Here is a 25,496-nt window from a genome sequence, read left to right as displayed (position 1 = left end):
CCAGCCTGAGCAACATGGTGAAAACCCGTCTCTACTAAAAATACAAAAACTAGCCGGGCTTAGTGGCCAGCGCCTGTAATCCCGGCTACTTGGGAGGCTGAGGCAGGAGAATCGCTTGACCCAGGTGGCAGAGGTTGCAGTGAGCTGAGATCATGCCACTGCACTGCAGCCAGCACAACAAAATGAGACTCCACCTCAGAAAAACAAAATGAAACAAAACAAATCAAGGCACATCCTGCACAACCGTAAATCCATTAAAATTTGATTCAATACAGCATGTTTCTGTGAGCACAGGGTTGAGGCTAAAGTTACAGGTTAACATCATCTCAAAGCAGAAACAGTTTTTCTTAGTACAGATCAAAATCGAGTTCCCTTTTCTACATAGACACGGTATCGATCTGATCTCTCTTTCTTTTCCCCACAATCCAGGCACAGTACATTTCCTTAAGCTTATTCATGATACAGATTCCTTTGCACACATGTTTCCCTGCTGACCTTCTCCCCACAATCACCCTGTTGCCCTGCCGCACTCCCCTCACAAAGATAGTAAAAATAGTCATCAATAAATACTGAGGGAACTCAGAGACCAGCGCTGGTGTGAGTCTTCACATGCTGAGTGTGCTTGTCCTTTGGGCCCACTGTTCTTTCTCTATACTTTGTCTTTGTGTCTTATTTGTTTTCTCAGTCTCTCATCTCCACCTGATGGGAAATATCCACAGGTGTGGAGTGGCAGGCCCCTTTCATTTTTCACATTTAGGATTGATTTCTAAAGACTAATGTTACATGAGGAAGCAGCTCAGAAGAGGAAAGGAAAGGAGCCAGGCATGGCTCTTCCTCAGGTGAAGTGAGATTCCTCGGTGGATTAATCTGTCTCTTTCCTTTCTGAAATGCCAGGTATTGTAGTAGCCAGTCTTTTCTGAGTCTGAAACGTCCTGCCTGACAGGCTCACTCGCACTCACCCATGCCTTTTCTCAGTTCCTCTCATCTGCTCTGAGATTCCATCTCCTTTGACCCAGTGACAAGAACTTCTTAAGAAGCTCCACTGGGCATGGTCCTGGGAGGGGCTCACACCCAGACATGGATGGACACGGGGTGTGGGCACCATGGTGTCAGCGCTGCTGGGCAGCCTGGATGGTTCAGGGGCCACATCTGGATGTCAGCTCTTTGTGGACCAGATCAGAGAAACAACGTGTGAAATATATATGTTAATGTGCACAGATATCCGGTAAATTCTGAAAAAGGAGACCAATAAGGGGAGATATTTTGTATCTGACTTAGTAATGCATTTGAAGCCACAATTTGGGGGCGGGGCCTGGGGTGAGTCAAGAGGGAGGAGGCTGCCTGGAGGCCAGTCTGGACAGCGGGACGGTGCAGGGATGCCAGAGGTTTATCCTGGTCTTGGGGGCGGGGCCTGAAATGGGGTGTTGTTCTTAAGGGCGGGACCTGGCAGAGATGCTTCGGGGCTCTTTCCTCAGCTGGGTCCCTGATGTGGCCTGCTGTCATCCTCTTGATCTCCAGCACTCGATCCCCCGGGTTCTGATTGGTGGATTGTTTCTGATGTGTCGTCATATTACCCCTAATATCACAGGGAGGCTTCCTGCCCGTTTTAAGTTAGCATTTCAAACAATCGAAGGTAAAACAACATTTGGTAGTGGGCCATTTTGTACTGAACGCTGAATCGTTTTTTCTCCGAAGTTGAAAACAGTTTTAAGGCAAGGTGCCTTTTTTGAGCAGGTAGAGTCGCGCGTCCTGCAGGCGGGGCGAGCTCCCCTCAGGCTAGGGCAGGATGGGGTACGGGCCAGGTACCTCGGTAAAGGGGTGGAGTGGGGCACTGCTTACAAAGGGGACTGACAATTAGAATGGCTTGGTAAACCAAGCAAAGTCCTGGGTTGTTTGAGTGGATAATGAAAATAGAAAGGTGACATATAAAACTGCCTATTATACACAGGAGGTGGAGGAAAATTTCATATTTCCTGGAAATAAAGCCAGAACTCGGGGCGGTGGGTCACACCTGTCATCCCAGCACTTTGAGAGGCCAAGGCCGGAGGATTGCTTGAACACAGGAGTGTGTGATCAGCCTGAGCAACATAGTGAGACCTCGTCTCTACTAAAAATAAAAAAAAATCAGACAGATGTGGTGGTGCACACCTGTGTTCTCAGCTGCTTCGGGCACTGAGATTGAAACATCACTTGAGCCAGGGAGTTGGACGCTGCACTGATCCCTGATCTCACTAGCACACTCTAACCTGGATGACAGAGCTGGACCCTGTCTCAAACAAACAAGCAAATAAGTGAGAGGCATAATTCCTCCTTCAAAAATAAAGTAAGAGATTTTCTTTCCTGTAGTCTCTTTTCTTAGGACATTTATTTAGAAAATGTGTAAATGAATTTTCTCTGTCTTCTGAAACAGCATTTTTTTTGAGATGGAGTTTCCCTCTTGTAGCCCACGCTGGAGTGGAATGGCGTGATCTCCGCTCACTGCATCCTCCGTCTCCCGGATTCAAGCGATTCTCCTGCCTCAGACTCCTGAGTAGCTGGGATAGCAGGCATGTGCCACCATGCCCAGTTAATTTCGTATTTTTAGTAGAGAAGGGTTTTTTCCATGTTGGTCAGGCTGGCCTCAAACTAGGACCTCAGGCGATCTGCCCGCCTCTGCCTCCCAAAGTGCTGGGATTACAGGTGTGAGCCACCGCACTCAGACAGAAATGGAATTTTTTTAGAAACTAACTAAACCGTTTTTTAGCTTAATGACCCAGGAATGTATTTCCAAAGGACTTGGGAGCTCTCTTTGAAAGGCAAACAACAACAGAAATAGCACTTGTGTCTCAGTAGGAAATTAAGTAATTCAAACTTCAAGTGATTCCAATTTAATGCTATGGCCCTTTAAATAATTCTGAGCCTTAAGAGGAATGTGGTCATGCAACTTGAGTTCAGTGGAATGCAGGCGCAACTTCTAAGAGTTTTTCTGTAAATAATTTGGAAAACTGGCCGTGAACAGTGGGTCACGCCTGTCATCCCATCACTTTGGGAGACTGATTCTGTCAGATCACGAGGTCAAGAGATAGTGATTATCCTGGCCAACACGGTGAAATCCCGTCCCTAAAAAAAATACAAAAATTAGCTGGGCATGTTGGTGCCTGCCTGTAGTATCATCTATTCAGGAGGCTGAGCCATGACAATTACTGGAACCAGGGAGTCGGAGGTTGCAGTGAGCTGAGATTGCACCACTGCACTCCAGCCTGGAGACAGAGCGAGACTCCATCTCAAAATAAATAAATAAACAACAATAACAATAAAAAAAATTAGGAAGACTACAGAGCCCCAGTGATAAGGCCTCCTCAGAGCATTGTCCTTTCTTATGTAGTGATAAAGTAACTTTCCTTGAAGTGTATCAAATCGTCACCAATCAAGTTGCTGCAGCCTATGCACTGGTCTTGAATGGAAAATGTGGTGATTCTGCTAAAGCTTCTGTGTCTTTCCCTATGTGTGTGAAACCTTAACATCTCTACTTGGGAATGCTGATCCCATTTATTTGGAGTTGATGTTTCCAGGTGGCTTTCTTCAAGCTCTGTGTTCACATTAACTATGTACTTAATCATATATTTTAAATTTTATTATTTACTGCTGACGTCAGTTTCTGTCTTATTGCAGGAGCAATAAGACAGAAGAGAGGGCACCTGTCACCATGTTGTAAAACTCACACTTGTCAAAAAGACATGGGTTAGGGTTTCTTCCCCTCCCTCGGGATGATGCTAGTTAGCTGACACAGATGGTCACCTCCATTACCAAGTAGAGCCAGGATGAACTATGTGTGACCAAGGGTGTTGTTAAATCTTCTTCCCTGAGGACTGATTAGTGTTTATCTTGAAAATATGTCCTTAATGGGTTGTATAGAACAGTGAAGTTTCTTTCTCTCTTTTCAACCTTTTAGCTATTTGCCTCTATTTCCCATCACATTCTGGTCTAAGGCTTATTTATTCATAAAATGGTTTTTATTTCTTTCTCTGTTATCATCGTGGAGATGATTTCTCATTTGGGAGAAGATTTTTTAGTTTTCAATTATATTTTGTCAACATTTAAAAAGCGACGCAAAGAATATTTCTGTGGCATGGCATGGTGGCTCACGCCTGTAATCCCAGCAGTTTGGGAGGCGAAGGCGGGTGGATCACGAGGTCTAGAGATCGAGACCATCCTGGCCAACATGGTGAAACCCCATCTCTACTAAAAAAATACAAAAAAAAAAAAAAACCCAAAAAGATTAGCCAGGGGTGGTAGCGGGAGCCTGTGGTCCCAGCTACTCGGGAGGCTGAGGCAGGAGAATGGCGTGAACCCGGGAGGCGGAGCTTGCAGTGAGCCGAGATCGCACCGCTGCACCCCAGCCTGGGCAACAGAGTGAGACTCCGTCTCAAAAAAAAAAAAAAAAAAGAATATTTCTGGCCGGGCGCGGTGGCTCACGCCTGTAATCCCAGTATTTTGGGAGGTCGAGGCGGGCGGATCACAAGGTCAGGAGATGGATACCGTCCTGGCTAACTCGATGAAACCCCATCTCTACTAAAAATACAAAAAATTAGCCAGGCATGTTGGCTCACGCCATAACCCCAGCACTTTGGGAGGATGAGGCAGGCAAATAACTTGAAGTGAGGAGTTCGATACTGGCCTGGTCAACATGGTCAAACCCATCTGTACCAAAAATACAAAAATTAGCCTGGCATGGTGGCGTACGCCTGTAATGCCAGCTGCTCCTGAGGCTGAGGCAGGAGAATCGCTTGAACCCAGGAGGCAGAGGATGCATTGAGTCGAGATCTCGCCACTGCACTCCAGCCTGGGCGACAGAGAAATACTCTGTCTCAAAAATAATAATAATAATAATAATAAAAGAAAGTAATAAATCTCTTCCACAAATGTGCTAGGACAACTATCTGGATATCCACATGGAAAAGAATAACGTTGGATCCCTATGTCACACAATCAAAAATTTTATTTGCAAAAGTTTTTTTAAAAAAGAGAGAGAGAGAAGGAAGGGAGACCTGCGGCAGTGGGTGTTATTTTGTCGCTTAGGCTGGCTTGGAACCTGAGGCTCAGCGATTCTCCCGCCGCCGCTTCCTCAGCCTGAGCTGGGACCTCAGGCTCCCGCCCCCACGCCTCTGCTGTCTTTAAGCAGCAGGTGGTGACCTCACTCCTCGGCCTGAGCACTCTGTCCGGCATCCCAGGCAGTGGCTTTAGGGAAGTCTCTGAAGCTGAGCACAGGGTGGACTCTCCTTCCTGAGTGAATGGACAATAGAAAGGGAGAGGATATCTATTCTGTTCTGTGGGCCCTCAGCATGACATGGTACATTCCGCCCAGGCAGGGCTTTGCATTTCACATTCTAGTTTGTATCCCTGTTCCAGACAATTACAGTGTAGCAGGATGAGCCGCAGACAAAACCTCTCAGACACCGAGTTGTAGAAGGAAGGGCTTTATTCAGCTGGGAGCATTAGCAAGCTACTGCCTTAAAATCCAAGCTCCCCAAGTGCACAATTTCTGTCCCTTTTAAGGGCTCACAACACTAAAGATTTCAGATGAAAGGATCGTGACTGATTTGAGCAAGCAAGGGATACATGATAGGGGCTGCACGCACTGGTGATCAGGGAGAAAGAGAACAGGGCAGGGAGTTTCACAATGTTCTTCTATACAATGACTGGAATCTATGCATAACATCAGCTTCTAAATCATAAGTTGATTTTTAACTACTAGGTTTAGGCCAGGTGGGTCCAGGCCTGGTTTCAGTCCTGGCGCCGGGCTGCCTGTCTTTGGTTTTACTTCCTGTTGTTTTTATTGAATATAAAAAGAATATAAAACAATGTCAGAGGGTCTCTCTCTTCTCTCAAAAGGGCTTTTGTACTATGCCTCAGACTTTCTGGCGCTTTCGCCTCCAAAACCTGAAAACAGAGACGCTGGGAGCGAGGCTGAGAGATGCGCAGATCGCGCCCCGGCCCTGCCCTCTGCCGGTTCTAAAAGGCAAGGTCTCTCCGACTCGCGCCCCGCCTCTACCTCGCCCAGGCCCCGCCTACCTCCCACTTCCCGCCCAGGTCTGGCTTCTGTCCTGCGCGCGCAGATTAACGCAAACCCGGAAGCGGATAGGGTGGAGTGTAGGTCATATCGACGCGGTGAGTTTTGCTCTGTGTTGTATTAAGTCTGCGCTAACCAGGTTCCCAGGGCTTCTGTCCCTGGGACATAGGGTCCCCACAGACCTGGAAATTCTCCCGCATCTTCCTTCGCCCAGAGCAAATTGAGACATCCCCTTGAGAGCCTGAGGGTCGCTTCCTTTTGGGTTTAAAGTCGTCCTGAGGCTGGTCTCGTCCCCGGTCTTTCTGCTATAGGGCAATGTATACACTTTCTATTGCGTAGTTTTCCTGCTCAGAACCTTGTTCTGACTCCTCCCGCCCCGCGCTTTTTAAAGTCTTCACCCGCGAGGTGGATTCTTGCCCAGGGGGCCTCCCAGCCTTCCCCTCGTCGGTCCCGGGAGCGCCGCACCGCAGCCCCAGTCCCGGGGAGGCCGAGTCCTCTGCCAGGTCCTGGGATCCTGCAGACCCCATCCTTGTCCTAAGGCGCCGTCTCCGCCTCCCCCCCCGCCCCCGCCCCGCACCTCCCTCCTCATGCCAGGGCCTGCTGCTCCCCAGGTCTCCCCTCCGCAGTCACCGCTTTCATTGAACACGCACTAGGTAGGTCCCAGGGGCCTGTCCTGTGGCATGGGGTGTTCTTGCCTGCGGAGCTCCAGGCCCTGGAAAATGCTCTCCTCCAGGCTGCAGGCGTCTTACTCCAAACCGTGTTACGATTGTGTGGGCCAAAGGAATCAGGAGACAGAGAGCAGTAGGAAACCTGAGGCAGAGAAAAGAAGAATAAGAAAGGCCCATAACAGATGGCAAAATAGAGGATTGCTGAGGGATATGCCAAGAGATGGCAGAAGTGGGAAAAAAAAAAAAAAAAACACCTAAGAAAGCAGGAGGAGAAAAGCAACTGGAGAAATGTAGAGAAAAGCTACATGTACAGAGAGATGAAGGATCACAAGGTAGGGGGAGTGGCAGCAAAGAGGGAGGCTCATCAGAGTGAGGGAGAGAGGGAGGGATTTGGAGCCAGGGCAGACAGAGCAGAGTGGTGCTGGTGGCAAGGAAAACAGAGGGAGAACCACAGCACGGAGGACACCTGGGGATCTGAGATGACACAGAATGGGGATAGGGGAGTATATCAGGGAAGAGGGAATTTAACAGGGAGAGCAGAGGAGGCGCAGAGATGGGAGAAGAGGCAGAAATAGATGGAGATTGAGGACGATTGAAAGATTGAGGAGAAGGCGCAATAAGAGGTTAAATAAGTTGCGAGGATGGAGGAGAAGAGATGGAAGAGAATGAGTAGAGGGAAGAAGGGGATAAACAGCAGAAGAGGAGATGGGTACAAAATGAAGAGCAGAATCCCAGGGAAAAAGAAAAGAAAACAAGAGCTAGAGAGAGAAGGAGAGAATGAGAGATATGTACAGAATTAGGGAGGGAAGCACAGTAATGAAGAAAGAGGGTCTGGACACAGTGGCTCACGCCTGTAATCTCCACACTTTAGGAGACTGAGGCAAGGGGATTGCTTGAGTCCAGGAGTTCGAGACCAGCTTGGGCAACATAGTGAGACCCCCATCTCTGCCAAAAAAGTAAGTAAATAACCGGGCATAATGGTGTGCATCTGTACTCCCAGCTGCTCTGGTGGCCGAGCTGGGAGGATGACTTGAGCCCAGGAGGTCCAGGCTGCAGTGAGTTGAGATCATGCGACTACACTGCAGCCTGGTCATCAGAGCGAGACCTTGTCTCCAAACAAAAAAAAAAGGGGCAAGAGACTTTGAGCGAGACCTTGTCTCCAAACAAAAAAAAAGGGGCAAGAGACTTTGGGTTCAGATGAGTGGGTGAGTTCATTGGATATGATTAGTTGTGACATGTTGAGTTCTGTGTATATAATCTAATAACTAAAAACTTGTTTAAATTACACAGATGAGACTGAGAATTTTAAAATTCATATCTATAATACATGTACATTCTATAAATCTTAGCATCAGAGGTTATGTTCCACTTGGAATCCCTATTTGCCAGAGGGCAGCCACTTATTCAGTTGTGAATCACTGTCTCCCCTTTTCCTAGGATGGGGTAGGATGTGGGTCAGTGAAGTGAGAAAATAGTCACTGTCTGTTATTACATAACACATTTAATTAATAATTAATTAATATTTTGAGACAGGGTCTGGCTCTATCACCCAGGCTGGTGTGCAGTGGCGTGATCTCCTCTAACTGCAGCCTCGACCTCTTAAGTTCAAGCCATCCTCCTTCCTCAGTCTTCTGAGTAGCTGGGACCAGAGGCATGAGCCACCAAGCCCGGCTAGTTTTTGTATTTTTTTTTTTTTTTTTTGTAGAAATGGGGTTTCACTATGTTTCCTAGGCTGGTCTCAAAATCCTGGGCTCAAAGGATCCTCCTGCCTTGGCCTCCCAAATTACTGGGATTATGGGTGGGATTACAGGGAGGAGCCACCATGTCTGGCCTACTTAGCCCTCAATACTTTGAGTTATTCTGGGTTTTTTTTGTTTGTTTGTTTTTGTTTTTTGAGATGGAGTCTTGCTCTGTCGCTCAGGCTGGAGTGCAGTGGCCCAATCTCAGCTCACTGCAAGCTCCGCCTCCCAGGTTCATGCCATTCTCCTGCCTCAGCCTCCCAAGTAGCTGGGAGTACAGGCTCCTGTCACCACTACTGGCTAATTTTTTTGTACTTTTAGTAGAGACAGGGTTTCACCGTGTTAGCCAGGATGGTCTCAATCTCCTGACCTCATGATCCGCCCGCCTCAGCCTCCCGAAGTGCTGGGATTACAGGCGTGAGCCACCCACCCGGCCATTTTTTTTTTTCTTTTTTTGAGAGGGAATTTTGCTCTTGTTGCCAAGGCTGGAGTGCGATGGCATGATCTCAGCTCACCACAACCTTGGCTTCCTGGCATCAAGCAATTCTACTGCCTCAGCCTCTCGAATAGCTGGGATTACAGGCATGCACCACCACGCTTGGCTAATTTTGTGTTTTTAGTAGAGACGGGGTTTCTTCATGTTGGTCCAGGCTGGTCTCTAACTCCCGACCTGAGGTGATCTGCCTGCCTCGGCCTTCCAAAGTGCTGGGATTATGGGTGTAAGCTACCATGCCTAGCCCATAGTAGTTTTTAAAAGGGACATCAGGGCACGGTGGCTCAAGCCTGTAATCCTAGCACTTTGGGAGGCCGAGGTGGGTGGATCACGAGGTCAGGAGTTTGAGACCAGCCTGGCCAACAGAGTGAAACCCCATCTCTACTAAAAAAAGATACAAAAATTAGCTGGTCATGATGGCAGACTCCTGTAATCCCACCTACTCAGGAGGCAGAGGTTTGTTTGGACCCTGAAGGCAGAGGTCGCAGCGAGCCGAGATTGTGCCACTGCACGCCAGCCTGGACAACAGAGCTAGAGTCTGTCTGAAAAAAAAATAAAGAAAAAGGAACATCAAAGCCGGGCGTGATGGCTCATGCCTGTAATCCTAATACTTTGGGACAAATCACTTAAGGTCAGGGGTTTGAGACCAGCCTGGCCTACATGATGAAACCCTGTATCTACCAAAAATACAAAAATTAGCTGAGCGTGGTGGCACATGCCTCTAATTTCAGCTACTCTGGAGGCTGAGGCAGGAGAATTATTTGGACCTGGCTGGGAGGCAGAGGTTGCAGTGAGCCACGATTGCACCATGGCACTCCAGCCTGGGTGACAGAGTGAGACTCTGTCTCTCCAATCCCCCAAAGAAATAGCCAACGGTGGTGGCATGCATCTCTAGTCTCATCTACTCAGGAGGCTGAGACAGGAGAATCTCTTTAGACAAGAGAATCATGCCACTACACTCCAGCCTGAGTGATAGAGCATGACTTGGTCTCAAAAAACAAACAAACAAAAAGAAATAACAATCAGCTCTTTAATGTCTCTCTTTATAGAAGCAGTAGTCCTGGCTGTGCACGGTGGCTCACACTTGTAATCCCAGCACTTTGGAAGGCTGATGCGGGCGAATCACCTGAGGTAGGTGGATCGAGACCAGCCTGACCAAAATAGAGAAACCCCATCTCTACTAAAAATACAAAATTAGCTGGGTGTGGTGGTGCATGCCTGTAATCCCAGCTACTTGGGAGGCTGAGACAGGAGAATTGCTTGAACCTAGGAGGCAAAGTTTGCGGTGAGCCAAGATCGTGACATTGCATTCCAGCCTGGGCAACAAGAGGGAAACTCCATCTCAAAAAGTAAACAAATAAATAAATGAATAAATAATAAAAATAAAAGCACTAGACCTATTCACGTGTAGTCAACACCCATGACCAAATTCTCTCACTGGCCCCATCTGCAGGAAGATCCTATTGGACACAACTCTGAACATCGCTTTTGGCCAATATAATCTTTCAGACCAGGGAGCCTACATCATGTTTTTTTTTGAGATGGAGTCTGGCTCTGTCACCCAGGCTGGAGTGCAGTGGCGCAATCTCAGCTCACTGCAATCTCCACCTCCCGGGTTCACACCATTCTCCTGCCTCAGCCTCCCGAGTAGCTGGGACTACAGGCACCCGCCACTATGCCCAGCTAATTTTTGTATTTTTAGTAGAGACGGGGTTTCACCATGTTAGCCAGGATGGTCTCGATCTCCTGACCTTGTGATCTGCCCACCTCGGCCTCCCAAAGTGCTGGGATTACAGGCTTGAGCCACCGCGCTGGGCCTACATCATGTTTTTTATGTTTTTATTGTGCAATTTGTTTTATACAGTATATTCTGTGATCTCAGTTGATAAATTTTCCCAGTACACTTTCTATATTTTATATTTTATGCACAGTTGACTAGATAACTAAGGGCAATGCAGATATATAAAAGTGCTGTATTGCCTGGTGTTATGTAACTGTACCTGTGACATCATCATTGCACCCTCCGACATGGTTAGTCAGTTCTTATTCCTTATAATGCTGTGTATTTACTTGAACTCATACATCAGAAGGTAGTGATCTTAACACATATTTCAGTTCTTATATTGTGTGCTGGTGATAAGCAAAAGTTGTGGCTTTTTTCTTAAGAGGGATTTGTTTAGAATTCTGCAGCCTGTATAAATGTACTTATTTGCTTGCTGGTTTTATCATGGGTTACAATAGTTTACTGACTAATATTTAAGATTTCACATATGGCTTTTTGGTATGTGACATGTAATATAACTGACACACTGCACTTGTTAATTTCAATAAGTGCCTGTTCTGAGTGGTTATAGGTAATTTTATGACAGGTATTCAGAAAAATATTGTATATTAACATTGTTTTGTTTTTCTTTCTTTTCTTTCTTTTTTGTTTTTTTTCCCGAGATGGAGTCTCACTCTGTCACCCAGGCTGGAATGCAGTGATGCAATCTTGGCTCCCTGCAACCTTTCCCTCCCAGGTTCAAGCGATTCTTGTGCCTCAGCCTCCTGAGTAGCTGGGACTGCAGGCACAAGCCACCATGCCTGGCTAATTTTTGTAATCTTTTCTTATTTTCTCTGTGCTATGATTATTTGAAAATACAGCATTTCCATTGATTTTGGTTGCCCTTACATGAGCTTGTTGTGGATTATTTACCAATATAGTATATTTTGTGGCCCTTTAGCATTTATTTGTATAGATAAGATATTCTGTAAATATGAAGAATATATACTTTTCATTGATGTGACAGTGATATGTTTTTTGCAAACTGTGATGCACTTTAGGGTCACAGTGAAAAATACTCCTTACTTTAGGCTCACACATGTTTGTGCCCTGTCAGTGTTTTGTCATGATATTGGAAATAGGCTTCCATATAAATGATTTGAAGGACATGTAATCTCCCTTTATTTATTAAACAATCTTACTCCTTTTATGTTCCTAAACTTTGAAGATTATGTTTGGGAAGTTTAAAGTAAGTATTATTTTTTGTGTCATATTTACACATTTCAGTATGATTTACCATCTGGACTTAATTGGAAATGTATTGGTGTTTATATTTTGTAGATATCTCTTCCAAATGCTTGATGAAAAAGGTGGGAGGATCACTTGAGCCAGGGAGTTGAAGGCTGGAGTGAGCCCTGTTTTGCCACCACACTCCAGCTTGGGTGAGTGAACTAGACCCTATCTCAAACAAACAAGCCAATAAATGAGAGGTATAATTCCTCCTTTGAAAATAAAGAAAGAGATTCTCTTTCCTTTCATCTCTTTTCTTAAGAGATTTATTTAGAAAATTTGCAAATGCATTTTCTGTCTTCTGAGATAGTATTCTTTCTTTCTCTTTTCTTTTCTTTCTTGGAGATGGAGTTTTACTCTTGTTGCCCAGGCTGGAGTTAAATGGTGCGATCTCGGCTCACTGCAATTTCCATCTCCCGGGTACATGTGATTCTCCTGCCACAGCCTCCCAAGTAGCTGGGACTACAGGCACCCACCATAATGCCTGGCTGATTTTTATAGTTTTGTAGAGATGGGGTTTCACCCTGTTGGCCAGGCTGGTCTTGAACTTCTGATTTCAGATGATCCTCCAGCCTCGGCCTTCCAGAGTCCTGGGATTACAGGCATGAGCCACCACGCCCAGCCCAGGGATGTATTTCTGAAGAACTTGGGAGCTCACTTTGACAGGCAAACAACAGCTGGGTGCGGTGGCTCATGCCTGTAATCCCACCACTTTTGGAGGCCAAGACTGGCCGATCCCGAGGTCAGGAGTTTGAGGCTACCTGACCAACATGGTGAAAACCTGTCTCTACTAAAAATTCAAAAAAATTAGACGGGTGTGGTGGCACATGCTTGCAGTCCCAGCTACTGAGGGGGCTGAGGCAGAATTGCTTGAACCTGGGAGGCAGAGGTTGCCGTGAGGCGAGATTGCACCACTGCACTGCAGCCTGGGCAACAAAGCGAGACTCTGTCTCAAAAAAAAAAAAAAAAAGGTACACAACAAGATAGATAGTACCTGTGTCTCAGTAGGAAATTAAATAATTCAAACATCAAGTGATTCCAATTTAAAGCTATGGACCTGTAAATAATTCTGAGCCTTGAGAGGAATGTGGTCGTGCAACCAGAGTTTAGTGGAATGCAGGTGCAACTTCTAAGAGTTTTCCTGGCTGACCCTGGTGGCTCAAGCCTGTAATCACAACACATTGATACGCCGAGGTGGGCAGATCACTTGAGGTCAGGAGTTCAAAACCAGCTGGGCCAGCTTGGTGAAGCTCTGTCTCTACTAAAAATACAGAAAAATTACAGGCGCCTGCCACCATGCCCAGATAATTTTTGTGTTAGGGTTAGTGTTAGGGTTTCTCCCCCTGCCTCGGGATGAAGGTAGTTAGCTGACAGAGATGGTCACCTCCATTACCAAGTAGAGTCAGGATGAACTATAACTTGGTGTAACCAAGGGCTTGTCAAGTCCTCTTCCCTGAGGACTGATTAGTGTTTATCTTGAAAACATGTACTAAATGGGTTATATAGTAACAGTGAAGTTTCTTTCTCTCTTTTCAACCTCTTAGCTGTTTGCCTTTATTTCCCATCACATTCTGGTCTAAAGTTTATTTATTAATAAAATAGTTATTCTTTCTTTCTCTATTATCATCGTGGAGATGATTTCTCATTTGGGGCAAGACTCTGTTTCTCAATTATATTTTCTCACATTTAAAAAGTGAAGTAAAGAATATTTCCTGGGCCAGGCACAGTGACTCCTGAGTGTAATCCCAGCACTTTGGGAGGCCGAGGCAGGCGGATCACTTGAAGTCAGGAGTTCCAGACCAGCCTGGCCAACATGGTGAAACCCCGTCTCTACCAAAAATACGAAAGTTAGCTGGGCATGGTCGTGTGTGCTTGTAATACCAGTTACTCCAAAGGCTGAGGCAGAAGAATAGCTTCAACCCAGGAGGCAGAGGCTGCCGTGAGCCACGATCTCATAACTGCACCCCAGCATGGGCCACAGAGAAATACCCTGTCTCAAAAATAAAAGGAAAGAAAAGTGAAAAAAGAGAAAGTAATTGATCTCTTTCACAAATGTGTGGGACAACTAACTGGATATCCACATTGAAAAGAATAATGTTGGATCCCTATGTCACACCATCAAAAATTTTATTTAAAAAGAAAAAAAAAAACACAAAGCGAAGCGTGGTGGCTCACACCTGTAATCCCAGCACTTTGCGAGGCTGAGGCGGGTGGATCACGAGGTCAGGAGATCGAGACCATCCTGGCTAACACAGTGAAACCCCGTCTCTACTAAAAATACAAAAAATTAGCCGGGCATCGTGGCGGGCACCTGTAGTCCCAGTTACTCAAAAGGCTGAGGCAGGAGAATGGCGTGAACCCAGGAGGTGGAGCTTGCAGTGAGGCAAAATCATGCCACTGCACTCCAGCCTGGGCGACAGAGTAAGACTCCGTCTCAATAAATAAAAATAAATAAAAAGGAAAGAAAACAAAAAGCACACGCGAGAGAGAGGAAGAAGGGAGCCCTGTGGGAGGGGGTCTTATTTTGTCGCCCAGGCTGGCCTGGACCCCCAGGTTCAGCGATTCTCCCGCCGCTGCTTCCTGAATAGCTGGGACCTCAGGCTTCTGGCCCCGCGCCCACATCCCTGCTGTGTTTAGGCAGCAGGTGGTGTCCTCACTTCTCCCTGGGCTGAGCACCCCATCCCGCATCCCAAGCAAAGGCACTAGGGAAGTCTCTGCATCTGAGCACAGGGTGGACTCTCCCTCCTGAGTGAATGGCGAATAGAAAGGGAGAGGATTTCTGTTCTGTTCTGTGGGCCGTCAGCATGAAATCATATATTCCGCCCAGGCAGGGCTTTGCATTTCACATTCTAGTTTGCATTCCCGTTCCAGACAATTCCAGGGCTTTTGTATCATGCCTCAGCCTTCCTGGCCGTTCTCACCTCCAAACACCCAAAAAACAGAGGCGCTGGGTGCCAGGCTGAGAGAAGCACAGGTCCAGTCCCGGCCCCGCCCTTTGCCGGTTCTAAAGGGCAAGGTCTCTCCGCCTCGCGCCCCGCCTCTGCCGCGCCCAGGCCCCGCCAACCTGTTTGGCGGCCCCGCCCGGGACTGGCTTCTGTCCTGCGCGGCAAACCCGGAAGCGGATCGCGTGGAGTGAAGGTCCTACCGCGGCGTGTGAGTTTTGCTCTGCCTTATATTAAGTCTGCACTTCCCAGGTCCCTGGCGCTTCTGTCCCTGGGACGTGGGGTCCCCACAGACCAGGAAATTCTCGCCTGTCTTCCTTGACCCAGAGCAAATTGAGACGTCCCCATAAGAGTCCTGGAGTTGCTTCCTTTTGGGTTTGAAGTCGCTTGGAGGCTGGTCCTGTCCCCGGTCTTTGTGCTATAGGGCAATGTATACACTTCCTATCACATAGTTTTCCTGCTCAAAACCTTGTTCTGACTCATCCCGCCCCTTGCTTTTTAAAGTCCTCACCTGTGCGGTGGATTCCTGCCCTGGGCGCCTCCCAGCCCCCGTCGGCCTCCCCTGGAGCACAGCGCCAGAGCCCCAGTCCTGGGGAGGCTGCGTCCTCTGCCTGGTCCTGGGCTCCTGCAGGTGCCACCCATGCCTTAAGGCGCCGTCTCCCACCACGTCCCTCCTCGTGCCGGGCCCTGCTGCTCCTCAAGTCTTCCCTCCGCATTCACCGCTTCCCCTGAGCCAGCGTTGGGGAGGTCCCAGGGCCTTGTCCTATGACACCGGGTGTTCTTGCCTGCCCAGCTCCAACTCCTGGAAAATGCACTTCTCCGGGATGCAGGCCTCTTACTCCAAACCCGCCTGTGATTGTTTGGGTCAAAGAGATGAGGAGATAGAGAAAGGGACTGAGAGAGGAGTAGAAAACCAGAGACAGAGAAAAGAAGAATGAGAAAGGCACATAACAGATGGCAAAGTAGAGGATGGGTGAGAAACTTGCCAAGAGACAGCAAAAGTGAAAGAAAAAAAAATAAGAAAGCAGGAGGAGAAAAGCAACTGGAGAAAGGTAGAGAAAAGCTAGATGTAAAGAGAGATGAAGGACAGCAAGGTAGGGAGAGGGGCAGCAAAGAGGGAGGCTCACCAGAGTGAGGGAGAGGAGGAGCCAGGGCAGACAGAGCAGAGTGGTGCTGGTGGCAAAGAGAACAGAGGGAGAACCACAGCAGGGAGGACACCTGGGGATCTGGGGTGCTAGAGATTGGGGACTGGGGGCTGTAACAGGGAAGAGAGAATTTAACAGGGAGAGCAGAGGAGACGGAGAGATAAGAGGTGGTAATATATGGAAATTGAGGATGATTGAGAGATTGGGGAGAAGGAGCAACAAGAGGTTAAATAAGGTTTGGGGGGAAAAAAAGAGAGATCAGACTGTTATTGTGTCTATGTAGAAAGAAGTAGACATAAGAAACCCCATTTTGATCTGTACTAAGAGAAATTAGTCTGCCTTGGGATGCTGTTAATCTGTAACCCTAGCCCCAACCCTGTGCTCACAGAAACATGTGCTGTGTTGACCCCAGGTTTAATGGATTTAGGGCTGTGCAGGATGTACTTTGTTAAAATGTGTTTGCAGTCAGTAAGCTTGGTAAAAGTCATCACCATTCTCCAGTCTCGAGTACCCAGGGACAAAATACACTGCAGAAGGCTGCAGGGTCCTCTGCCCAAGAAAGCCTGGGTATCCAAGATTTCTCCCCACTGATACATCCTGAGATACTGCCTTGTGGGAAGGGAAAAACCTGACCAGCCCCCAGCCAGACACCTGTAAAGGGTCTGTGCTGAGGACGATTAGTGAAAGAGATAGCCCTCTTTGCAGTTGAGATAAGAGGAAGGCCTCTGTCTCCTGCTCATCTCTGGGAATGGAATGTCTCGGTGTAAAACCGGATCGTACATTCTATTTACAGAGATAGGAGAAAACTGCCTTATGGCTGTAGGTGAGACATGGTGGTGGCAATACTGCTGTTTACTGCACTGAGATGTTTGTGTAAAGTCAAACATAAATCTACCCTACATGCACATCGAGGTACAGCATCTTTCCTTAAACTTATTTATGTCACAGAGAGTTTTGCTCACATGTTTTCCTGCTGACCCTCTCCCCACCATTACCCTACAGTCCTGCCACATCCCCCTCTCCATGATGGTAGAGATAGTGATCAATAAATACTGAGGGAACTCAGAGACCTGGGCTGGTGCGGATCCTCCATATGCTGAGTGCTGGTCCCCTGGGCCTACTGTTCTTTTTCTATACTTTGTCTCTGTGTCTTATCTCTTTTCTCAGTCTCTCATCCTACCCGATGAGAAATAACCACAGGTGTGGAGGGGCTGGCCCCCTTCAATAAGGACTAGACGCTGTGGCTCATGCCTATAATCCCAGCACTTTGGGAGGCTGAGGTGGACAGATCACCTGAGGTCCAGAGTTTGAGACCAGCCTGACCAACATGGAGAAACCCCATCTCTACTAAAAATACAAAATTAGCCAGGCATGGTTGCACATGCCTGTAATGCCAGCTAATAGGAAGTCTGAGGAAGGAGAATCGCTTGAATCTGGGAGGCAGAGGTTCCGGTGAGCCAAGATCACACCATTGCACTCCAGCCTGGGCAACAAGATGGAAACTCCATCTCAAAAAAAAAAAAAAAAAAAGGTTAAATAAGTTGTGAGGATAGAGCAGAAGAGGTGGAAGAGAAGCAACAGAGGGGAAAAGGGGATAAATAGCAGGAGAGGAGAGGGGTACAAAACGAGGAGCACAGTCCCAGGGAAAAAGAAAAGAAAACAAGAGCTAGAGAGAGAAGGGGAGAATGAGAGATATGTACAGAATTAGGAAGGGAAGCACAGTAATGAAGAAAGAGGGGCTGGGCACAGTGGCTCACACCTGTAATCCCAGCACTTTAGGAGACTGGGGCAGAGGGATTGCTTGAGTCCAGGAGTTCAAGACCAGCCTGGGCAAAATAGTCATTGCCCCCATCTCTGTCAAAAAAAAAAAAACAAAAATGAAAATCAGGCATGACAGTGTGCACCTGTAATTTCAGCAACTCTGTAGGCAGAGGCTGGAGGATCACTTGAGCCCAGGAGCTCCAGGCTGCTGTAAGCACAGATCATGCCACTGTACTCCAACCTGGTCAAAAGAGCAAGACCCTGTCTCAAAAAAAGGGTGGGGGACTTTGGGTACAGATGAGTGTGTGAGTTCATTGGATATGATTAGTTGTGACATGTTGACTTCTGTGTATATAATCTAATAACTTCTTTATACAGATTGAGAATTTTAAAATTCCTATCTATGAGTCATGTACATTCTATAAATCTTGGCATCAGAGGTCAGTTTCCACTTGGAATCCCTATTCAGCCCTAGGGCAGTGACTTATTCAGTTGTGAGTCAGTCCCTTCCTTTTTCCCAGGGTGGGGTAGGAAGTGGGGCAGTGATGTGGGGAAAAAGAAAAAAACAATTTTCTGTTATTACATAATACTTTTAATTAATTAATTAATATTTTAAGACAGGGTCTGGCCCTGTTGCCCAGGCTGGAGTGCAATGGCCTTATCTACTCTAATTGCAACCTCGACCTCCTAGGCTCAAGCGATCCTCCTCCCTCAGTCTCCTGAGTAGCCGAGACCACTGGTGTGAGACACCAAGCCCAGCTAGTTATTTATTTATTTTTTTAATTTTTTTTTTTGTAGAAACAATTTCAATATGTTTCCCAGGCTGGACTCAAAATCCTGGGCTCAAAGGTTTCTCCTGTCTTGGTCTTGCAAAGTACTGGGATTATAGGGATGAGCCACAGCACCTGGCCTACATACTAATTATTATTATTATTTTGAGGTGGAGTTTCGCTCTTGTTGCCCAGGCTGGAGAGCAATGGCATGATCTTGGCTAATGACTATTTCTGCCTTTAGGGTTGAAGTGATTCTCCTGTGATACTCCCCCTAAGTAGCTGGGATTACAGGCATGCGCCACCATGCCCTGCTAATTTTGGATTAGGAGGCTGAGGCAGGAGAATCACTTGAACCCAGGAGGCAGAGGTTGTGGTGAGCTGAGATCGCACCATTGCACTTCAGTGCTGGCAACAAGAGCGAAACCCCATCTCAAAAAAAAAAAAAAAAAGAAAAAAGAAAAGAATGAAGCAAAACAGGAGAGGGGCATAAAATGAGCAGAAGTCCAGGGGGAAATGCAGAAAAGAAACAGGTGGAGAGAGAAGGTGAGAAAGGGCTAGGTATAGAATGATGGAGGGAAGCAGTAATGAAGATGAAGGGAGACCCTGAGTGCAGATGAGCAGTGAGTCGATTGGATGTGATGATGAAGTGATGACATGTTGCTTTCTCTGGTTTTAGTGTAACAAATTTAAAATTAGCTTAAATTATACAGATGAGAATGAGAGTTGCCAAACTCCTGTGTCTAAGTGTGGTGCATTTTACAATTATGGCATCAGAGGCCAGCTTCCCTCTGCAACCCCTCTTCAGCCAGAGGACAGTGACTTGACTCCTTAGTTGTGGATCACCCTCTTCCCTTTTCATGGCTGGGATGGGGAGTGGGGAGTGAAGTAGGGTAAGAAGTGACTGAGTGTCTGTTACTACATGGAACGTGATAAAAGGAATACTAAAAGTGCTTTTGTTCTCTTTTTGTAATTGGTTTCCTTTTTTCTAGTTCCTCTTCATTTCATTCGTTTCATTGGTTTTTTTGTGTGTTTTTATTTATTTTATTTTTTTATTTTTGAGATGGAGTCTCTCTCTGTCATGCAGGCTGGAGTGGAGTGGAATGATCTTGACTCACTGCAACCTCCACCTCCTGGGTTCAAGCAATGCTCTGCCTCAGCCTCCCAAGCAGCTGTGATTACAGGCGCCCACCACCACACCTGTCTGACTTTTGTATTTTTAGTAGAGACAGGGTTTCACCATCTTGGCCAGACTGGTCTTGAACTCATGACCTCGTGATCCACCCGCCTTGGCCTCCCAAAGTGCTAGGATTACAGGTGTGAGCCACCATGCTTTGCTTCATTAGTTGTTTTTCATTTTTTAAGTTTACTTTTAATTTACTTATTTTTGTTGTTGTCGGGGTTTTGTTTTTTTGTTTGTTTGTTTGTTTTTTGACTGAGTTTTGCTCTTGTTTCCCAGGCTGTAGTGCAATGGCATGATCTTGGTTCACTGCAAAGTTCGCCTCTGGGGTTCAAGTGATTCTCCTGCCTCAGCCTCCTGAGTAGTTATGATTACAAGCATGCACCACCATGGTCGGCTAATTTTGTATTTTTAGTAGAGACGGGTTTCTCCATCTTGGTCAGGCTGGTCTTGAACTCCTGACCTCAGGCAATCCTCCTGCCTCAGCCTCCCAAGGTGCTGGGATTACAGGCATGAGCAGCTGCCTGGCCTTTAATTTTTGTTTTTTTGAGACACTCTTAGTGTTTCCCAGGCTGGAATGCAGTAGCAGGATCACAGCTCAGTGCAGTGGCAACCTCCTGGTCTCAAGTGATTTTCCCACCTCAGCCTCCGGAGTAGCTGGGACCACAGGCGTGCCCCACCAAGCCTGGCTAATGTTCATATATATTTTTCTATTTATTGAGACTCTGTCACCCAGACTGGTGTGCAGTGGCATGATCTCGTCTCACTGCAACCTTCATCTCCTGGGGTTAAGGGATTCTCCTGCCTCAGACTCCAGAGTAGCTGGGGTGACAGGGTGTGCACCACCATTTCCTGCTAATTTTTGTATTTTTAGTAGAGACATGGTTTCTCCATGATGGCCAGGCTTGTCTCGAACTCCTAACCTTGTGATCGTGCCCTGGCCTCCCAAAGTGCTGGGATTATAGGAATGAGTCACCATGCCTGGCCTCATTGTTTTCAAAGTATGATATATTTTCAAATATTTCTCCTTTGACCCAAGATTTCATTACATCTATATTTTTTAACCATTTTAAAATTGTTTCTCTACGAAATTGTGTTCAGTTTACATTGAGGTCTGTGTGCTTTCTAGTCTTTATCATATATTGAAAACATTTTCTACTACGTGATATATAATTTTAGGTTGTTTCAGTGTGTACTTGATAAAGATATCAAGGACCTTTTTTCCTTACCCTAACATGAAAATTTAGTTGAAGTAGCCTATTCCATTTTCTTTCCTCATATCATCTGAAAAAATGGTGATCTGTGAGCTTCTAAGTAAGTGTCTCCCTCAAGTCCCACTGGTCCATAATATTCTCTGCAGATGTTGAAGGATGGGCTGGATTGACTTGGAACCTTGGTTTAGCAGAGCCCATGTGTTTATGAGAAAAGCATTTGCTCAGATCTCATTTCTACAGCTGCCTCTTTTTCAGTGTTTTAAACACCTATAGCTATGCATGCACAGTTGTGTATATTTTGAACATTTTTCTCCTCATCTTCTACCTGTGTCCTCCTCTCTTCCACTGCTGCAGCCACACGGGTCACTTTCCTCTTCCTGGGGCTGAGGTTGCTCCTGTCTCAGGGCCTTCACTTGAGCTGTCCCTCTGCCGGGGACTCTTTTCCCCTCAGCTGCAAGTGACAAGCAGCCTTTCTTTCCTAGGTCCTTGTTCTGATATCATCTTCTCCGGGTTTCCTTTGTGATCTCCCACAGCCCCCATTTGACGTTGCAGCTGTGAAACCAGAAAATCTTACAGAGATCTCAGTTAATTTAGAAAGTTTATTTTGCCCAAGGTGGTCAGCGCAGAGCTTAATTTTATACATTTTATGGAGACATGAGACATCCATCAATATATGTAAGAAGTATATTGGTTTGGTCTGGGAAGTTGGGACAACTTTAAACAAAGGCAGGAAGACTTGAAGCAGGGAAGGGGCTTTTAGTTCACAGAGAACTGAGGCACAAATGGTTGCAATCTTTTGAGTTTCCTTTTTTTTTTTAGATGAAGTCCATTTTGTTGCCCAGGCTGGAGAGCAGTGGCATGATCTCGGCTCACTGCAACCTCTGCCTCCTGGGTTCAAGTGATTCTCCTGTCTCAGCTTCCCAAGTAGATGCCTGGATCAGTTTTGTATTTTTAGTAGAGATGTGGTTTCACCATGTTGGCTGGGCTAGTCTCTACCTCTTCACCCCAAGTGGTCTGCCTGCCTTGGCCTCCCACAGTGCTGGGATTACAGTCCTGAGCCACTGTGCTGGGTCCTTCTTTTGAATTTCTGATTAGTCTTTTGAAGGAGACACTCAGATATGCATCTGTGTCAGGGAGCAGAGGGGTGACTTTGAATAGAAGGGGAGTCTGGTTCTCTAAGCAGTTCCCAGCTTGACTTTTCCCTTTTGCTTAGTGATTTGGGGCCCCAAGATTTATTTTCCTTACACACAGCCCAACCCTCACCCCACCCCTTCTCCACATTGACTGTTCTGTGTGATTATTTTTGTGTCTTTGTCATCCACTCTCTGGATTCTGGTGAGAAAAAGGCCCCAAGGGGAGGGCAGAGCCAGAACGTGGGGCTGCGCTGGGCTCGCCCCGTCTGAGTGGAGCTCAACCCTGGCTTCACATTACAGTCTAGAGGCATTTTGCAAATAGAGCTTTTGTGCTGCTTTAGCAGGGATTCTTATTCTGATGGGATGGAACCCACCCCCCGTAATACCTGCAGTGGCCCAGGTGCTTGTCGTCTGTGTGTAGCATTGAGCATCGAAGCTCTGTGTCCTCCATTTCTGAGGGCTGAGCTCAGCCTGTGATCCACAGAGAGGTGAGGGGCTGTCCTCTGGATGTGGTTAGATCAGGGATGGGTCTGTGCCCTGAAGGGGAGATCAGTCCAGCCCAGCTCCCCACTACTTCCTCATGTGTGGGGGCTTCTCCAGGAGGGGGGCGAGATCTGAAGACTGGGGTCAAACATACACTTGTAGGTCTTCCTGTGGTACTTTCTTATCTCTGCCTGATGTCTGGTGCAGTGGGCAGTGGGGGACTTCTTTCTACAGGGTGACATCTCCCCCATTCATGTGTTTTTGTCACAGGAAGGGAGTGAGTCATTTCTAACATGAAGTCTCATTTTTTTTCCACATACAGGATTGATTTCTAAAGACTCATGTTACGTGAGGAAGCAGCTCAGAAGAGGAAAGGAAAGGAGCCAAGCATGGCTCTTCCTCAGGTGAAGTGATATTCCTCTGTGGATAAATCTGTCTCTTTCCTTTCTGAAATGCCAGGTATTGTAGTAGCCAGTCTTTTCTGAGTCTGAAGCATTTTGCCTGACACGTTTGCTTGTACTCACCCATAACTGCCCTCAGTTCCTCTCACCTGCTCTGAGATTCAATCTCCTGTGACCCAGTGACATGAACTTGGGAAGAGGCTCCACTGGGCATGGTCCTGGGAAGGGCTCACACCCAGACATGGATAAACATGGGGTGTGAGCCTGTTGATGTCAGTGCTGCTGGGCAGCCTGGATTGTTCAGGGGCCACATCTGGATGTCAGCTCAGAGAAACTACATATGAAATGCATATGTTAATGTGCACAGATATGTGGTAAATTCTGGAAAAGGAGACTAATAAGGGGAGATATTTTGTATCCAGCATGATATCAGCTCACTGCAACCTCTGCCTCCTGGTTTCAAGCAATTCTCCAGCCTCTGCCTCCTGAATATCGGGGATTACAGGCACCTACCACCACACCTAGCTAATTTTTGTATTTTTAGTAGAGAAGGGGTTTCAGCATGTTCCCAGGCTGGTCTCAAACTCCTGACCTCGTGATCCACCCACCTCGGCCTCCCAAAGTGCTGGGATTACAGGCATGAGCCACTGTGCCTGACCAATCATGACAGTTTTTAGATTTGGACTTTACTTTGAAAGCCATCGGACTTTGTCCTCTCTGAAACACCACTTGTATCTTAGCTCATCTAGAGACTTAATATCACCTGGTATGTTGAACATAATATCTGACATGTCTGTAGAGAAAACCCTGTGTTTGCTTCTTTTTTTTTTTTTTTTTGTGAGATGGAGTCTTGCTCAGTTGCAAGACTAAAGTGCAGTGGCACGATCTTGGCTCACTGCAACCTCCACCTCCCAGATTCAAGCGATCCTCCTGCCTCAGCCTCTTGAGTAGCTGGGAGTACAGGACCGCACCACAACACCCAGCTAATATTTGTATTTTTAATAGAGACGTGGTTTCACCATGTTAGCCAGGATGATCTCGATCTCTTGACCACATTATTGCCCACCTTAGTCTCCCAAAGTGCTGGGATTACAGGCAACAGCCACCGCCCGGTATTGCATTTTTTTGTTTTTGTTTTTTGAGATGGAGTGTCAGGTTGTTGCCTAGAATGGAGCGCAGTGATGCGATCTTGGCCCACTGCAGTCTCCATCTCCTGGGTTCAAGTGATTCTCCTGCCTCAGCCTCCTGTGTAGCTAGGATTACAGGTGCCTTCTACCATGCCTGGCTAATTTTTATATTTTTAGTAGAGACAGTTTTTCACCATGTTGGCCAGGCTGGTCTCGAACTCTTGATCGCAAATAATCTGCCTGCCTTGGCCTCCTGAAGTGTTGGGATTACAAGCGTGAACCGCCATGCCTGGCCCTGTGTTTCCTTTTTATTTTTATAGTTTTTATATTGTCCATAAAATCGAGACTTCCATAGTGACTTATGGGATCTTAAAATCTTTCAAAGAAAAGTACAATAAAACACAACTATAGAGAAAAAATATTCAAAAATACCTTAACGTGGTTTTGTCAGAACACAATCTTTGACCAAATAAATACTTATTTTCTCATTTCTCATTTCCTGTGAAGGTGATAACTCAGTCCTCCTTAATGTTTTGTTGAAATGTGTGTTTCATTTTAGGGACGCTTGACTTTCAGGGATGTGGCTATAGAATTCTCATTGGCAGAGTGGAAATTCCTGAACCCTGCGCAGAGGGCTTTATATAGGGAAGTGATGTTGGAGAACTACAGGAACCTGGAGGCTGTGGGTGAGGAAAATGTCCCTGCAGACATGAGGAGTCTGCTCTTGTCTATCTTGGCTCGTCCTGGCTTTGTATTCTCTTTTGTGATTTTGCCCCATACATGGGTTTTGTTTTTTCTTTTTTTGTTTTTTTTGTTTTTGAGATGGAGTTTCGCTCCTATTGCACAGGCTGGAGAGCAATGGTACGATCTTGGCTCACCATAACCTCCACCCCTCAGGATCAAGCAATTCTCCTGCCTCAGGCTCCTGAGTAGCTGTTATTATAGGCATTATGGGCATGTGGGACCACGTCCAGCTAATTTTGTATTTTTTGTAGAGATGAGTTTTCTCCATGTTGATCAGGCTCATCTCTAACTCCCAACCTCAGGTGATCCACCCACCTTGGCCTCCCAGAGTGCTGGGATTACAGGCATGAGCCACCATGCCCAGCTCATTCTGGTTTTTGAGGAGCATCACAGAAGCCTCTCTCACTGGCACTGTGACAATGTTCATCCCATAAGCTAATGATCATCTTCTCTAAGCAGCAGTCAGTGGTGTTGAAATTCCTCCTAGTGAGGATGTCATTCAGGCTAACAGCCTCATATGTATGAGGCTCTTGACTGAACTCTCATTCATTTCAGATTTTTCACATCAATGTGTCATTGTTCATTTTTAACAAGA

At 46.6% G+C, this 25,496-nt stretch overlaps 1 protein-coding gene across 3 annotated transcripts in view; it reads left to right on the top strand.

The window, feature by feature from the left end:
- Positions 1-25,496, top strand: part of LOC129019431 (zinc finger protein 611) — a 55,198-nt gene that overhangs the window by 14,466 nt on the left and 15,236 nt on the right. Inside the window, exons 1-6 of one of the 3 annotated variants that reach the window (XM_063658337.1) lie at positions 865-6,147; positions 7,589-7,673; positions 9,999-10,080; positions 12,053-12,153; positions 22,952-23,033; positions 24,717-24,843. In XM_063658337.1, the coding sequence (XP_063514407.1) occupies positions 22,971-23,033; positions 24,717-24,843 (190 nt within the window). In that variant the 5' untranslated portion in view covers positions 865-6,147; positions 7,589-7,673; positions 9,999-10,080; positions 12,053-12,153; positions 22,952-22,970. Of the gene's footprint in view, positions 1-864; positions 6,148-7,588; positions 7,674-9,998; positions 10,081-12,052; positions 12,154-22,951; positions 23,034-24,716; positions 24,844-25,496 lie in introns of those variants that run through there. The other 2 variants (XM_063658336.1, XM_063658338.1) reach the window with 2 other exon arrangements.

The sequence above is a fragment of the Pongo pygmaeus genome, chromosome 20 (genome assembly GCF_028885625.2).
Source record: "Pongo pygmaeus isolate AG05252 chromosome 20, NHGRI_mPonPyg2-v2.0_pri, whole genome shotgun sequence".
Taxonomy (NCBI): Eukaryota; Metazoa; Chordata; class Mammalia; order Primates; family Hominidae; genus Pongo; species Pongo pygmaeus.
Note: the sequence above shows the minus strand (reverse complement) of the source record. Positions and strands in the feature narration are given on the sequence as shown.